At 39.9% G+C, this 14866-nt stretch overlaps 1 protein-coding gene across 20 annotated transcripts in view; it reads right to left on the bottom strand.

Moving 5' to 3' along the window:
- The window catches only part of SOX5 (SRY-box transcription factor 5), a 609758-nt gene that overhangs the window by 26313 nt on the left and 568579 nt on the right, over positions 1–14866 (bottom strand). For all 20 annotated transcript variants that reach the window (XM_042050099.1, XM_042050094.1, XM_042050095.1 and 17 more), the window contains 2 exons: positions 5577–5754; positions 202–347 (listed from right to left, as the gene is read on the bottom strand). In XM_042050099.1, the coding sequence (XP_041906033.1) occupies positions 202–347; positions 5577–5754 (324 nt within the window). The remainder of the gene's footprint in view (positions 1–201; positions 348–5576; positions 5755–14866) is intronic.

Below are 14866 nucleotides of genomic sequence, written 5' to 3'. Positions count from 1 at the left end.
TCCAGGCCTCTCTTTCATTTCATCTTTTGGTTGTGGTTTTCATTTTGCTTTTCACTTTTTTTGAACTATTCTGTTTCAAAAACAGGAAAGGAAAAATAGAGTGAGAAAAAGGAGGAAGAGAAGGGAGGAAGAACCTGGGTATCTGTGGGGAGAGGCAAATTCCTACTCTGACCCTTTGCAGAAGGAGTCTGGGAAACTCACTTTTTCTGTCCTGCAGTTATTGAGACCCAGGCTGTTCACCACGGCCACCTTCCCATCCAGCACCTGCTGCTCCCTCCGAAGTTGCTCCTTCATCTGTCGGGCCTCCTGGATTGCCTTGGTAACAGCATCGTGGTCATTTAAATAACCTGATGACGTGATAGAAGAAAGGATGTCTTAAAAAAAGAAAGTTACAAGAAAACACTTTAGCTTTCATCAATGGAACGCAGAGTTTATCATTATTAATGAGAAAGAGTTAAAAGGCAATGCCCACAAACCTGTCAGTGCTCAGTAATTCTGTTGTTGTTATGATAGAGCCACCTGGACGTAAAGCATGAGAAACCTCGGTGCCAAAATACTCGTTCTTGCTATTTGATCCTATTAGTTTCAATATTTCCCTGACACTGCAGAGGTTAGCCCTGTGGTTTGTATGCAGCAGGATGTAACCGGGTAAGAGTTAGGGGAAGCTTTGATCATGCCAGCAATCCCAAACTCTTAAAAATAGACCGTTTCATTCTTCCCCTTCTTAAAACTTGTGAATACATTAAAATAAACCACAGGTGGCGGTGGTTTGCTATACATATGAAATGCATAATGGCTGGGAAGAGAAACCTCATCCACTGAATGCTCCCCGCCACCACCTGTCATTCACAAATGTACAAGAAACCACAGCTACACGGACCTACATTCCCACTCCTATTCACGCTGCTAATAGTAGGTCAAATGTCCACTGTTTTGCCACAAATTTACAGCCTAGGGCTTAGCCTTGGTAGTCACTGCATTATTTCCTTTTAAAATGTTACAAGCATCACTAGCACAGCTAATACTATTTAATTTTAAATGTGACACTTTGTCATTTTTTTCCTTTAATGTACTGTAGACCATACTTATTATGATCTGCATGTGATTTGTAGGATAGAATACTGATGGGAGACTCCAAGCCCTAGTCTGTTTTTTCAAATATTAAAGGAGAGGCTAATATCTATTGATCTCCCTCTCCCCCTCCACATCCCCACACGTGTGCACACACACACACACACACACACTTCTTTCTGTCTTTTAACTAGGGCATAAAAATGGCATAAAATGAATCTGTAATATGAAATTGCCCAGAAAAGGGACTTCTGTTTGTGACATGAGGCTAAATCTATCCAGATCCATTGGTGAATTGTGACAGATGGAGGGACTGTGAGACAGAAGGCAGGCACTAATCACACACAAAATGACCGGCTTGCCTCAACATGTTCCATGGATTCCAGCAAACTTTACACCCTAATCCATTTTTAGAACAAAAAACATCTGGGCCATAAATCCTCTAATCTGCCAAAACACGCTATTAAATCCCATGATTTGTTGAAAAACACTAAGATTAAAGAAAGGAAATATAAAATGGCTAACTGCCGTGTTAGGAAAGTGTTATTAATACTCTTTCTTTGTCTCAATTATGAATGTTCTGTTCCTAAAGAGCCTTGTCTAATCATGTCAGATTACACATCCTTGTTGTATTGCTAGACTCTTCTATCTGATCCACTGATTGCCAAAAAACATAGGACATTGTCTTGCTGCTTAAAACATTTCAGGGGAAGAAGCTGATGTCAGATTAGTTCAGTGCTGTGCTGCTGTCAGGATTTTAGTTTGATTTGGGCTTTTATTGTTTGTTTTTTTTTTTGGACTGCAGAAAGAGCAGGACTGGTACTCCCATCTTCCTTGGAGAGCAAAAGCTAGAAAGAAAAGTTTCTGTGTGGTTTGACTATTGTTAATTGTACTGACAGCTAGTTTTGGCTAAAACCCCAGGAACCCTGAGAGTTTTATATGAAATAACTTGATCCACATTGCTTTTATTAAATGACCCAGTTCAGTAATTCCCAGCGAATGGAATTAGAGTAATTCCAGTTTTCCCAGCATAAGGAAGAATATAGTCTGCACCAGTACAGTGCTACCAGTCGATTTTTTTTTTCATCTCCATTTTACCAACTTGCTTGGTTTCTTCCCCAGTTTGCATCTGCTAACCTTTGCATCTGAACAACCTTGCATGTAGTCAGAATAAATTAAAAAGGAAGGAAATAAACAAACAAACAGCAGTATTAGTGCTGCTTTTGCTCTTGTCTAGGTATAATACTTTCAATCTGTAAGAGAGCCAAATTTGCCTAGGAACTGGAATGCATGCCCTTCTCCAGACTATTTGGCTTTTCCTGAATACTGCTATCTTTGAGACAGTTTGGCACATGACAGTGAATAAAAGCAAGCACTCCTTATGTTTTTCAGTAGCTGCCAAGATGCTGGTGTGCAGGGAAATGATTAATATAGAAGCGAGTTGAATGTAAATTATTGTTGTTTAGGGTAGGTGGTGAATTACTGACAGAGAGGGGAACTGCATTACATAAAATGCACTTAGTTCCAAGGATTGCCAAACTAGCACAGAGATGTTGCAGATAATGGCAAAGAGCAGAGAGAAGTTGTTTCTGTTTTTAGTACACGGACATATGCCTGTTCCCAAAAAGAAATGCTTGGATTTAAAGTCATACATGAAGCCATGACATTTGTGACTGCTCAGTCTGCAGCACAATTTATACACTATAGGGATAGCTCTGGAAAGGGTTGTGGAGCTGTATGCCTGAGTGCAGCTATGCTGATAATCTCTGAGGCTCTGAGTTCATGTCCTCCAAAGAAAACTGAACAAATACACAGGCATTTCTCCATGTCATGGGGTCCAAGGAGCCTGAAGAACTGCTTTCAGAGAATGGTTTTAATTTGAAGTTACTGGTGGTGAAAAGTGACAGCTCAGCCACATCCCAGCAAGGTGGGCTGTGCACACCTAGGAGAGACAACTTGTGCCTTGTGCTGACAGCTCCAATCATTCCAGTGGTGGAGGTAACTGACTGACAAATGACTGAGTGTTTCCCAGTGACTTTTTGTAGAGGGATTTATCACTCAGGATTAGAAAGTGATGCAGTTTCTCTACCGTGTCAGGGACCTTTGTAGCTTTGCTAAAAACGCTGTCAAAATTTTTCATGGTGTAGCTCCTGCTGGAAGGTGACTTGAAATTTCATGCTCACTTCAAGATCACCAAATAGTTTCATCATGGCAATGAGTCCTACTTGCTGTAACTTCTGTTGGATCTGGCCTAGCAGTTAGCAGGAGATGCTGTAGGGTGTTCAGGAGCTTTTCTTTCTTGTAGTCTTCCAGTAAAGGATAAACCTTTGCTAGAAGTACACTGTGTCCATCCAGCTCTTGCACCAGTTAAAGACAGCTTATCTTACATATACAGCATGCACAGTGATACTGCTCAGCAACCTCAAAAAGCCACTTTCTACCTTTGTAGCTGAGAGATGTACAGCAGTGAACTCCATGTCATTAACAATAACTTAAGTATGTTATCTTTTGCTCCACAGTTTTCCATGGTTTATTAATGGTATAACACATTAATTCTTCTTACAAGAGTGACCTTTAAAGCTCTATTCATCCTCACAGCTTTTATCCAATTACATTATCACTCATTAAAGGTACAGCATTTCAAAATCTGCACCTTGTTAAAAGAAGGAAATTGCAGGGGTCTCAAACCTATGGAAAATATCAGGTGTGTAGGGAAAGAAGATTGAAGAGGGGAGAACAAGCAATGTCTTGCCACTGAGATGTGAGTCAGATGCTTACTTTCCATCAAAATATGATGCTCCCTCTACTTAAGGACAAAAAACCTAATGTGAAAAAATTGAAATTCGATGCATTGTGCATGGAGAGCAGCAGGGTCAAGCAAATCAAAGATGAAATACATTATTATGTACCACAGTTAAAGAGTGTAGGGTTAATAACAATACAGACATTAACAATTAGTAATGTGATATTTAAAAAATATTTATATAATTGTAATGTGTCATACCAAATAAATTTCAGTGCATAGCACTGCTGTATCACAGACATAGCTTCTATTAGGTTTGACCTATGGCTTCTTTTGGGGTTTTTTGTGCTATCCCTGAAAGTGGCCAAGCAGGAGATGCTTTAGGAGAGGAACATGACAGACAGTAGAAAAAGTACATCTGCCTCACTTAATTCCTAAAACAGAGCTTCATTTACATAATGAAATCTTGATTCAGGTTATACTCAATCACATCATGGAGTACAACATTTCAGTTACAAGGATCAAGAATGGGGTGTGTACACATTTTCCTTATACACACAAAGAGCGGTCCCTTTAACACATCAGATTTATGAAATTACCACTAAGACTGTTATTATTTAGATAGTCTTTAGGCAAAGACATAATTTTGGCAGGAGGAAGAATTACACTATTTTCTGGAACAATGGTAAAACCAGACAGTCAAGACTTTTTGCAACATAAACCAACAAATTTCAGGTTTTTTTGAACGAACCTGGTGATTGCTTTGCTTATTACACCAAGGTAAAATAATATTCCATTCAGCATTTGGACAGACTAGGGACTAAACTTGTAATTTTGGAAAGATACAGACTTTTAACTTCAAGGGATATTTTTGAAGGTTTATCCATCACTTTTAGATGACATAGTATACTATCATGGGTCTTCAATGACCACCATTAGACAGGTCACTGTCTTTAATGTGTGCCATTAAACAAACAGCATTTATTAACTTCTATTGATAAAGCAGCATCTGAAATAACATAGGTCTTCGTTTTCTGACTCTGTAAAAGTTAAGATACCCCTCCTGAAAGGAAAAGTCTCTGCGAGTTTCTTCACTGACACCAACCAACTGGAGTATTATGGTCAAACTGTGACAGCTCCTGGCCCACTGCCTGGCAGTGGCTGATAAAAACTCCCTTTCCATTAGGACCTATCCCTTGTTATGAGTGGGTGTCCTGGGGTGATGTTATGAGGCTGCTTTATCCCTTAACCGTCCGCTCAACGCCCAAGGATGCTGTGCCATTAAGATGGACCCGGGGACAGGACTGGAGCCACGGACCCGAGGGGGCAGTTGAACAGCTCAACCCAACGGCTCGGGGGTTCCAGGGGCTCGGGGGGGAGTGAGCTGGGAGCACTGTGCTGCTTTTCTGGGTTTCCTTTGTGTTCCAGCTAGCTGGGAAAAGGTTCTGTTGGGTTTTTTTCTTGTTATTTTTTCCGCTTTCCTTCCCCTTGCCTCACTGCCTCCCTTCCCTCCTCGCCGGTCCGGAGAGCCCGCAGGGGTGGCCCCGGCTGGTCTGAGCCTGGGTGTCTGTTTCCTCTCAGGGAATTTGTTGTATTTTGAGGTTTTTTTTTCATTCTGTTCTACCCTGTTTTGTTTGTGTGTTTATAAACAGTTTGGTTCCCCACTTTCACTTCTTGTGACCCATTTGTCTCATTGACGGAAGGAAAGGGGAGGCCCTTTTCCCTTCGGAGGAGACACTTACTCCAGAGTGACTGAGCTCACCTATTGTGTTGGCTCTGGCCGAAGGACTCGCTAATGTTGCTGGCACGGAGGACTTTAGTGAACTGGCCCCACTGTTTATTCTCAGAGCTGGCATGTGAGGAGAGGTGGGTGATGTGGGAGATTTGCCATCAGATGTCTTGGGTTTGGCTGAAAGGTTCAGAGGCTGGGCCACTTCATCCTGTGACAAGCAGAGGAGAAAAGAATGTTATCACCAAACTGCTGTTGGCACAACACCGCCCAAGTGAAGACAGTGGTTTCAGCTCATTTGAACTTCTAAACCTGAGAAGTTGTATCATATATATGAAGATCAAATGTGATACCATCTTGTCACTCTAGTTTGGAACTGAAATGACTGATAAACTGGAAAATTAGTGTGACATGATTAGAGAACATCATCCATTTGCACTTTGCGTGAGAGCTGTCTCTGAAGAAATTATTCCCATCAACAAGACATTTGCTTCTATAATGAAAATAAAGAGGAACGTTACAGTTATATTTTATTTTGAATCTTATATTCATTAATGAAGTAAAAACTGAAGAGTATCTTCACTTAAAACTCAACCACCACTAGCCAAACTGGGCAAACAAGTGAATGGGGGTTCAGTTGGGTTTTTTTATGGTCTTTTTTTTCTTTTGCACCTTTTTCTTGAGGTTTTGTTTTGTTTTAACCTGTACTTTCCCTTGAACTTCCCAGACTTAGAATTCCAAGCACAAAAATACCATAGCAAATAAATACTTCTTTTCCACCTTAACAAAATCTGAGACAATAACCTGAATAATTCTGCACATAGCCCTAGAATTTTTATCTTTTGCAAAGTTGAATTTCTAGATTTCAGCAATTATTATTATAATGTGAAAATAGAAAAATTGGGTGACATTTTTTGAAGGGCAACTGAAATTATTCCTAAACCTGGCTTGATTACACAGAGTGACAGACAGTGCTATAAAAAACATTAAAATGCCAAGTAATGTATTTTTGTTTGACCAAAGTAAAATACAGTAAGGAAAAAAAACCAAAAAACCAACAGAGAAGGAAGAAAAGGATTTTCAACAAGGGGAGCATTTTAGAAGTGTTTTTAACTGACTTTCAAATAAGCAGAACTAATGCATGTGATGTTAGATCAAATCATCACATAAGAGCTTAGCTCTTGTCTGACACTGTAACTTAGGAGAGTCATCCTTTAGCTACAAAAAGTGTTACATCAGACAACTGGGTTTCAGCTCTAGGCACTGAAGAAACTGATTCTGATCTCCCTAAATTTAAGTATGTTTAGTTTTATAGAATTATTCCTGACTTACAACAATGCAAAGCTGAGTGAGATTAGACTCGTAATGTTTGCATGTTTTACCACCAAAGTATCTGTAACTATCATGTAACACTGATTCTTTTCCACACAGGGCGGTGTGCTGCCGTAAAGAAGGAATTTTATAGCTGCCTAGTGCTTGAGGAAGTATGATGTAGATGTCTCCAAACACAAGACAATTCTGAAAAGCACAGTCACGTAACTTTTCCGTTGCCTTTGAGCAAAGCACCTTTGTTAGATTTGATTATATTTCTCCATTTGGTTATATTTCTACACAGTTTTGTGATAGTCATAGCAGATAAACATTATCAGAGGCACTGTGGACAAAGCTGTCATCCTTAAAGTGATGTTGAAAGCCATCCTAGAGGCAACTTGTGCATAAAATAAATGGGAAAAAATCAATGCATAAAATTGCCTAAGGAGCCTACATACTGTACTCTCAGAAGTGAATTAGGTACCTAGATAGCAGAGTTCTGTTGATCTTCTAGGAGATTTAAGTTGCAGGGTTAAAAATGTCACAGTAAAACCAGTATTTGAGATTTTTAGAAGGGATTTGTTACTTTACAGAAATACAAATCCATTGTATTAGAATACAATAGATAAAAATAAGGATAAAATAAAATTAGAATAAAATAAAATACTAGCCAAATGGAAGGGGATTTGCTTTGCTGCTCCCCTGATTTCAATTAAAAAATAAAGGAATCTCACAACAGTCCAACTATAATGTTGTGAAATCAGTACTGAGTTAGTTGCATAAAAGTTTTAAGTACAAATGGGCCAACAACCCAACCAAATGCAGTGACCTTGTCCCAGACAAGGATCCCTGAATAGCAAAGTCATGTATTTGGAAGACAGCATGAGAGGCAAAGCAAACCTGCTCACAGACTTTTTTCAGTTCAATCCAAGAGGGGTTGGTTTCCACGTACATTCGATTCTTGACCTCTGCTGCAAGTCTCAACAAAAGGGGCTGATAAGTGTCAGATATGGTACTAAAAGCTGCAATGTGCTCTCTGCCTAAAGGAAGTCTGACTGAGAGTCGCACCAGTTCAGAAGGAGCAGCAGCTAGTCCCTGATGGGAATGGCTCTCACACACTGCAAAGGCAGCTTGGATTCCAACCTGCATCCTTACAATGAAAGGTTTTTTCAGTCTCATTCTTTTGCCTCAGCCCCTCAGCTATCCTTTCCCCATAAAGCTTATTTCTTCCCTCCTCTTGCTTCTCCCTTTTCTCAGCTCTTCTCTTCCCTTTTTTTTAAGCTGGTATGAAGGCAAGGTCATGTGCAAATCCAACAGTGGTTCTGATCTCGTTTAATGCGAGTTAGAAACACAGGAGGTGTTTTTTTCCCCATTGTAGGCATCAAGCAATGAGGCTGTCTGTGTTGTAACTATTCTTGGTAGTAAGAATGCTCTTCTTCATTCAAGTCAGCATAGCCTTCTCTGGAGCCAAGAAATATAAGGCCTTGTGGAAATAATAGAAGTCGACAGTTCCAGAGCTGATAAATGTCATTCCAAAGTGCCCCTTCATTAACTTTCATTGTGTGTTCAGGCTAATGGTAAATTAATCAGAGGTCACAGAAGCTTGGTTCTCATAAATGAGGATAAGTAAACCATTTTCAGCTATTATATGTATTTATAAAATGATACTACTTCACTGTTTGGTCTTCATAACATTTTTACTTCTGTTATTTCAAAGAGCATTCTCAAATCCTCGCTGGAAGTCAAATGCATTAAAAATTCAGTCAGACAATTTAGAAATCCTACATTGCATCACGATTTGGTAATAACTTCAGTCATTTCCTTTACAATAGTGGAACTACACTGATTTATTCCAAAGGACTCTAAAAAATATCTGGGGGACAAGTAATAACATACAATTGTGTTAAGTGTGAACATGACTGTTAGGATCTTCACTCCTATAATGTCAGTGAAACATTTTACTCTTTTCCCTTTCTGCAACCATAAATTCAAAATCCTCTGCTCTTCCAGCTTAAATCAAGAACTGTACTGTCTTCATTATTGATCTGAGCCTGTATAACCCCAAGAAGAATTAGGTATTAGTCTACCTTTATTTTTTAAGTATAAAATCTCCCAGCTAACATTCTGCCACTTTACAGATTAGCAGAATTCTCCCAACCATGCCAGGGCTGTGTGTAAGACAGCTTGGGCAAGTAAGAGACATAAAAGATAAAGAACAGATGTAGCACCTTCAGGTAGATGGTATCTTTCAACAGCCAGGAGATTTGATTTTATGCAGTGGATCACAGAATCTAGAATTACTCCCTGAACTCAGTTTTTATTAGAGAAAGTATTGATTGGTCCCTACCTTTTTTTTGAAATGCACCTATTCTAAGATGACATTGATAAGGTGTTTTTTTTTCCCAAGCCAATATTTTTTAAAGAGTTAAAGTCAAACATTTATTTATATATCAGCCAAAACAATTAATGCTGAGACTAGAGGACATTAAGACCCAAAAGGCTTGTAATAATACAAACACAGATGTGATGAAAGTAAAATATGATCTTGATTAAAGGTTATGAAATGGCTCTTTTAAAGTAGCACATTTGTCTTACAAAACAAAACACACACACGCACACACACAAAATAAATGTAGAGAATAAAGCATAAGCAAAACCACATGAAGGAGGGCTAATAAAATGTACCCACAGAAAGCAAAGCATTGGTAAAGAGATTCCCATCCCTTGTATCACAGTTGTGTCAGAACAGCTGCTGTTTGAGGGGGAACTGATTTGCTTCCCAGGATTGGAGGACTCATTAACCAGAACTTGAATTCAGGGAACTTTAAATCCTTGATTTCCTCTAGATTTTTTTCGCAGCTCTATCTAGGTATTTGAGTAAAGAAAGAACCCTTCACCTACACCAGAATTTGGGGGTTAAGTAAAACATTCAAGACCTGTATTTTGTAGCTTCACTCAACCGGGATTAGTATAACTTTGAGCAGTCATATTTTAAACTTTAGACACAGAAAATCTCCAAGTTTAAGTGCTTGACATGCAACACATAAACAGAAACGCTGCTGGCAAGTTGGGTGTGGATCACACTGTTTTTATAATGTTTGTATGGTCCTTTGAAAAGGTAAAATGCTAGGTTAACCCAAAGTGCTTATTAACATGGGAGGAAAAAATGAAAGAAAGGGAAAAGGAAGAGATTTGGCCACAGTCATACAGTGACAGTGGCAGAGCTTCAGACAGACCCAGGAATTCTGACTCGCAGTCACCAATCTTGAAATAGTTGGCTGAAATAATGTCTTTTCTAATCTTTCCATCATGCTGTCTCTATTTACTTCTTCCTAGGATAAAAGGTTAATTCATCTCTATGGAGAATAGATATGGAAAAAGAAGAGGATAAAATCTGATTTTGAGAAACCATCTAAACCATTTATTAAAAATGGTACTATTTTAACACCAAGAACTGAATAAAAGACTGATAGCCCACATGAATGAACCAGCCTCAGAGAATGAAAAAAGGGTGGTGTGGGGGTGGGGAGTGGTGCTGAAGAACCCAGACGATTCATTAGGATTTGATAATCTCACTCCTTTTCACATATTTTAAGATTAGTGCACTATTAAAATACAGTTACTGAATTATTGTACTGTCATTTAAATCCAAGTGCTGGATCCCACTGTGGCATGCGCTGAAAGTCCAGGTTGCAGGGTTTATTACAAAATCATGAACTACTCTGGGTATCATCTGACTGGCAATACAAATGTGCTTAAATGACCTGGCATAAGCACAGCCCAGCCTGCTATACTAAAGAGGCTTTTCATGACCTCTGGGAACACATTCACCACATCTTGCTGCCTATTTAAATGACCTTGACAGTACAAATTACTGCCAAATGAGTTAGAAATAAGAAGTCAGGGAGGGGGGTTTCTAAAAGATTGCCTCTGCCACCTCACCAGAAACAAAGTCTTATACCCACACCCTGGTTCTGTTTCCTGGAGATCTTGATTTCAATAGAAATGCAAAATATGGAGCACTCACTGGCATGTCTGGGGCAGAAGACAATGACGCTACTGTTGCCCACTGAACAATGCAGCCTCAGTGGCTTATCCTGTCTCCTGCTTATCCAAAAATGTCTAACCAAAATACATAAGAAACCGAGGTGCAACAGCAGAGATGCAAAGAAAATCCTCTGGAATCAGTGTCCCTCAAGACTACAGTTGTCCACACACTTATACAAAGACACTGGCAGCTTCCTTCACATCCCCTCCCCTTCTTCTGAAGCCACTCACGGTGAAACTATCAGTGGTGATAATAAGAAGCCAAGAGGTAAAGGCAGTTGTGAAACATGTTGTATAAATGAACCATGCTGCTGATATTATCCTCACTGATGAAATAATTGTATTAAATTAAGCAGGGATGTTCACATGACAGGATGGGTGAATTAGATAATGCTCATCTGCAGCTGTACCTCCTCCTGCCACATTCTCAAGTTTTGATTAAGAATAATGTGTCCCTTCCTGCAAAGGTGGAAATTTCTCTAACTACGTAGAAAAACAGATACAAGACATAAAAATAGGTATCTTGGTTATGATACAGTAATAAACACAACAGAATTATTCTTCAGGTATTCTTGCCCACAAGTTTCAGCACCAAAAGTAGAAGGCATGACTAGACTCTGGTTAGAAAGGAAAAGGCACTAAAGAAAAGGATGAGGGAAGGTATAAGGAACAACTGTGTTCTTTCCTACTGATTCTGCAAAGTGCACAGACCTTTACTTCTGTGATGGTGCAGAAAGATGTCTGCCTGGATTTTTTTCTATACCCAGAGCAGCTTTTTCTTTTCTTTTTTTTTTTTTTTTTTTTAAATGGGGTTGCTTTGCTGAGTATCTTTTCCTGAGTGAGTTTCTCTCAGAAGGCAGGTACTTTCTGCACTCAGGGTATGTTATCCAACCAAAGTTAGTACTTTACTGATACTGCCCAAATACTCTTCTTCATGGCACTTGAAACAAAGGGGGAAACTGAGCTGCCTCATACTCGTGACAAATATTCTTTCTCTTTTCTGGTCTGCTTATATTTATGAATAAATTACTCCCAAAGGCTGATTTATACACTAGGAGGATTATTGCACAGTCTCCATTCTTGTTCACAGAGAAAACTGGTGTAGGAACATAGTAAGTGAATCTGTTTTGTTACACCTGGGACAGAGAGGACTTCTCCCCCAGTCTTCTTTTGCAACCCTAGGGACTCTCAGTGAGGATATTCTCTGGGGACTTTTTCCTCTCAGAGAGATCCCTAACATCCTCCCCTTCCTTTTTTCTTTACAGGAAGCCTAGCTGCCAGGAAAGAAGTCAGCCGTCATAAAGACTAATTTACTGCCCTGGAAACACCAAGCTTTGATTTTGTCTGGTCTGCATGTTGTCACAGTAAAAAACAGAGAGCTGCTGGGTGTTTTTCGCTTTGTATTTAGCAGTGTTGTTTCCCAAAGTTGTATGCAGAATTCCCAAACAGATATAGGAAGAACAAAAGAGCAGCATGCAAAATGACCTGTTTATGAACATGGCAGGCCCTGGATGACTCCTTCTCCTCCACGCCACAACCTTTGTATGCAATGCACAGCACTTATTCTGTAGTACCTATTCTATAAGCCATGGAATACAGATGCTGAAATAATAGAGGAGAAAATACAAAAGTCTAGGATCATTTTACTCCTCCTGCTATCTCAGACATGGAAGAGTGGGATGTTGCAGGTACAGGGCAGCCTAAAAGCAGTGTCTGGGGAGAGAGCTATGGAACTGCTCTTCAAAGTCTCTATCCATTGATGACCTGGGGTAAAGGCCTTCCTTTTGTGTAGCATCTGGTCAGACCTCTGCACACAGAAGCAGCTCTTTAACGGTCTTCAGGAAAGACTGCACTGGGATCTTGCCCTTTGGGGTCTTGTGGAGCACAAGGCAGGCTGCTTGGCCAACAGAATACACCAGGACATGCAGCTTAGCAAAATGAACAGACTGGTACATGTTTACCCAAAATTCATTTGTTTAGTTTCACAAATCTTCAGAGACACATCCTCCAAACCACACTTGCAGCTTCTGGCTGGCTTTGGACTGTCAAAATGCCCAACCATCCTTGTGAACTCTGCTAGTAATCTCCACAGACAAATAGCACAATGTGTTTGAGGAAAGCAGCCAGTATGAGATTTCTAGGCTAATTTTCCTTGATCACGAATTTTCAGTCACAACAACCTCTAGGGAAACCTGATGACTTATGGATGCTTATCCCAATCCAGATCCAAACTTCAAGCATTCGTTTTCATCCACACAGAAGTAAATTACTTAGTCCTATCACCATTATTCTTCTACTTGGGCATTTGCTCTTCCGTTTGACAGGAACCAGCAGAAGTGAGAGTTGCTCACCACATTGCTGAGGACCCAGTAAAAGGATTTTCAGTACAGCATGAAACAAAACTGCAGGAACAAAGAGCTTTTAGTGTTTACTTGCACCTCATAACGAAAAATCTCCTTCCCATTCAGCATCTCTAAGTGAGTGAAAATTTAACTCAGCAGCCTCATATACAAAAAAGCCTCAGTGAAGCTGCTTCTGAGCAAATCTTGCCAGGTTGGTCCTGAAAAGAGAAGGGTCCATGTTGAGTAAAGATGAAACATGAGCCAGTGCAGAAGGACTATTCACTTGGGATCCTCCTCATCTGTACTTCACGCCAAACTTGGGTCCTGCTGTTAGCTTTTTGCATCTAATTATTGTTCAGCTGAATTTCTCACATCACTGCTGCACCTGTTTATTTGGTATAATGCTATTAATGAAGCGCTTAGGTCAGAAGCTCAAGTCAGAGGCTAAGCAGGAGGAGTGATTTAGGCACAGGTCAGCAGGGACTGACACAGACACTGCAAATCTGCAGGGGAAGATGACAACCAATTTTTCACAATTTTAACCATGAAAATCACATTACATGTGGTAAAAATCATTAGAGAGGATCACAAAATCGTGGGGGAAAGGAAGGGAAAGGATTCTTCCTAGGAAGAATTCTTCTCCCAAATTGCCCCCACTGAAATACAAGGCAACCAGTAAAGTGCAAGAGGGGGAAAAAAAAAATCACTTCTCCAGTGTACCATAGGAATTATTAATTAATTAGAGCTCATAATTACTCTGACAGCTTTTGCCTTATTTTACAACTGGGAAGAATAAGGCACAAAGTGACTAAACGATTTGTCTAATCTCACACAGTGAGTAAACAGCTAAGTCATAAGGAAGAACAGAGACACTCTTCCTCAGAGCAGTGTTTGGGAGTTTCTTTGATACTGTACTGAACCTCCTAAAATGTCCAGCTGCTTAATAAGAAGTTGCAAAAAAAGTAGACAGAGGTCAGACAGTTTGATCTGTGCTTATGTATTCCTGAAGTTGTGCTGGGTAGAAACTGTAGTGGTCTGTGCCCCCGTTAATTTTTTTTTTTCTTTAAAGTCCTTTCTGCATAATTCTGTCCCAATACAACCCAGAAGGCTGAACGTGTGGAGTTGTGTCCTTATTAATGCCTCTCCCACCTATAACAAGTCTGTTTAAAAAATGGAAATAGACATTGGACTGGATTTTGTTACTGCCTAAACTGAACCTCAAATCACCACCTTCCAACGAATAATCCCCAGTAAATGTTACGCAGAATGAACAGCAATAAAAACAACAACACCTGAAAGGACGGGGAAAGACTTGGAAGGAAATAAAACAAGGACCTGCAAAGCCAAACAGCATTACAAACTGGAACATTTTAAATGAACAAGAAAACAGAAGCCACACTGATCAAAGCCTCCCACCTCCTCTCTGTGGTGGATGACACCTTCGCTGGGAACACACCACCACCTCTAACCCCACACCTGCAAAAGGAATTAATTTCAAAAAGAATACAGACCAAAGTGAACCATATCAAAACAAATTAGCAACAGACCCCTCCTCCTGCTGTGGTCAGACAGGAGAGGCAAGGATGCTGCATAGTTGCTAAGATTCAGGGGAAAAAAAGACAA

The sequence above is a fragment of the Corvus kubaryi genome, unplaced genomic scaffold, assembly GCF_017639235.1.
Source record: "Corvus kubaryi isolate FWS band 111438036 unplaced genomic scaffold, C.kubaryi_AGA036_p1.0 72, whole genome shotgun sequence".
Taxonomy (NCBI): Eukaryota; Metazoa; Chordata; class Aves; order Passeriformes; family Corvidae; genus Corvus; species Corvus kubaryi.
The sequence above is the reverse complement of the archived record's forward strand: the minus strand, read 5'-3'. Positions and strand labels throughout refer to the sequence as shown.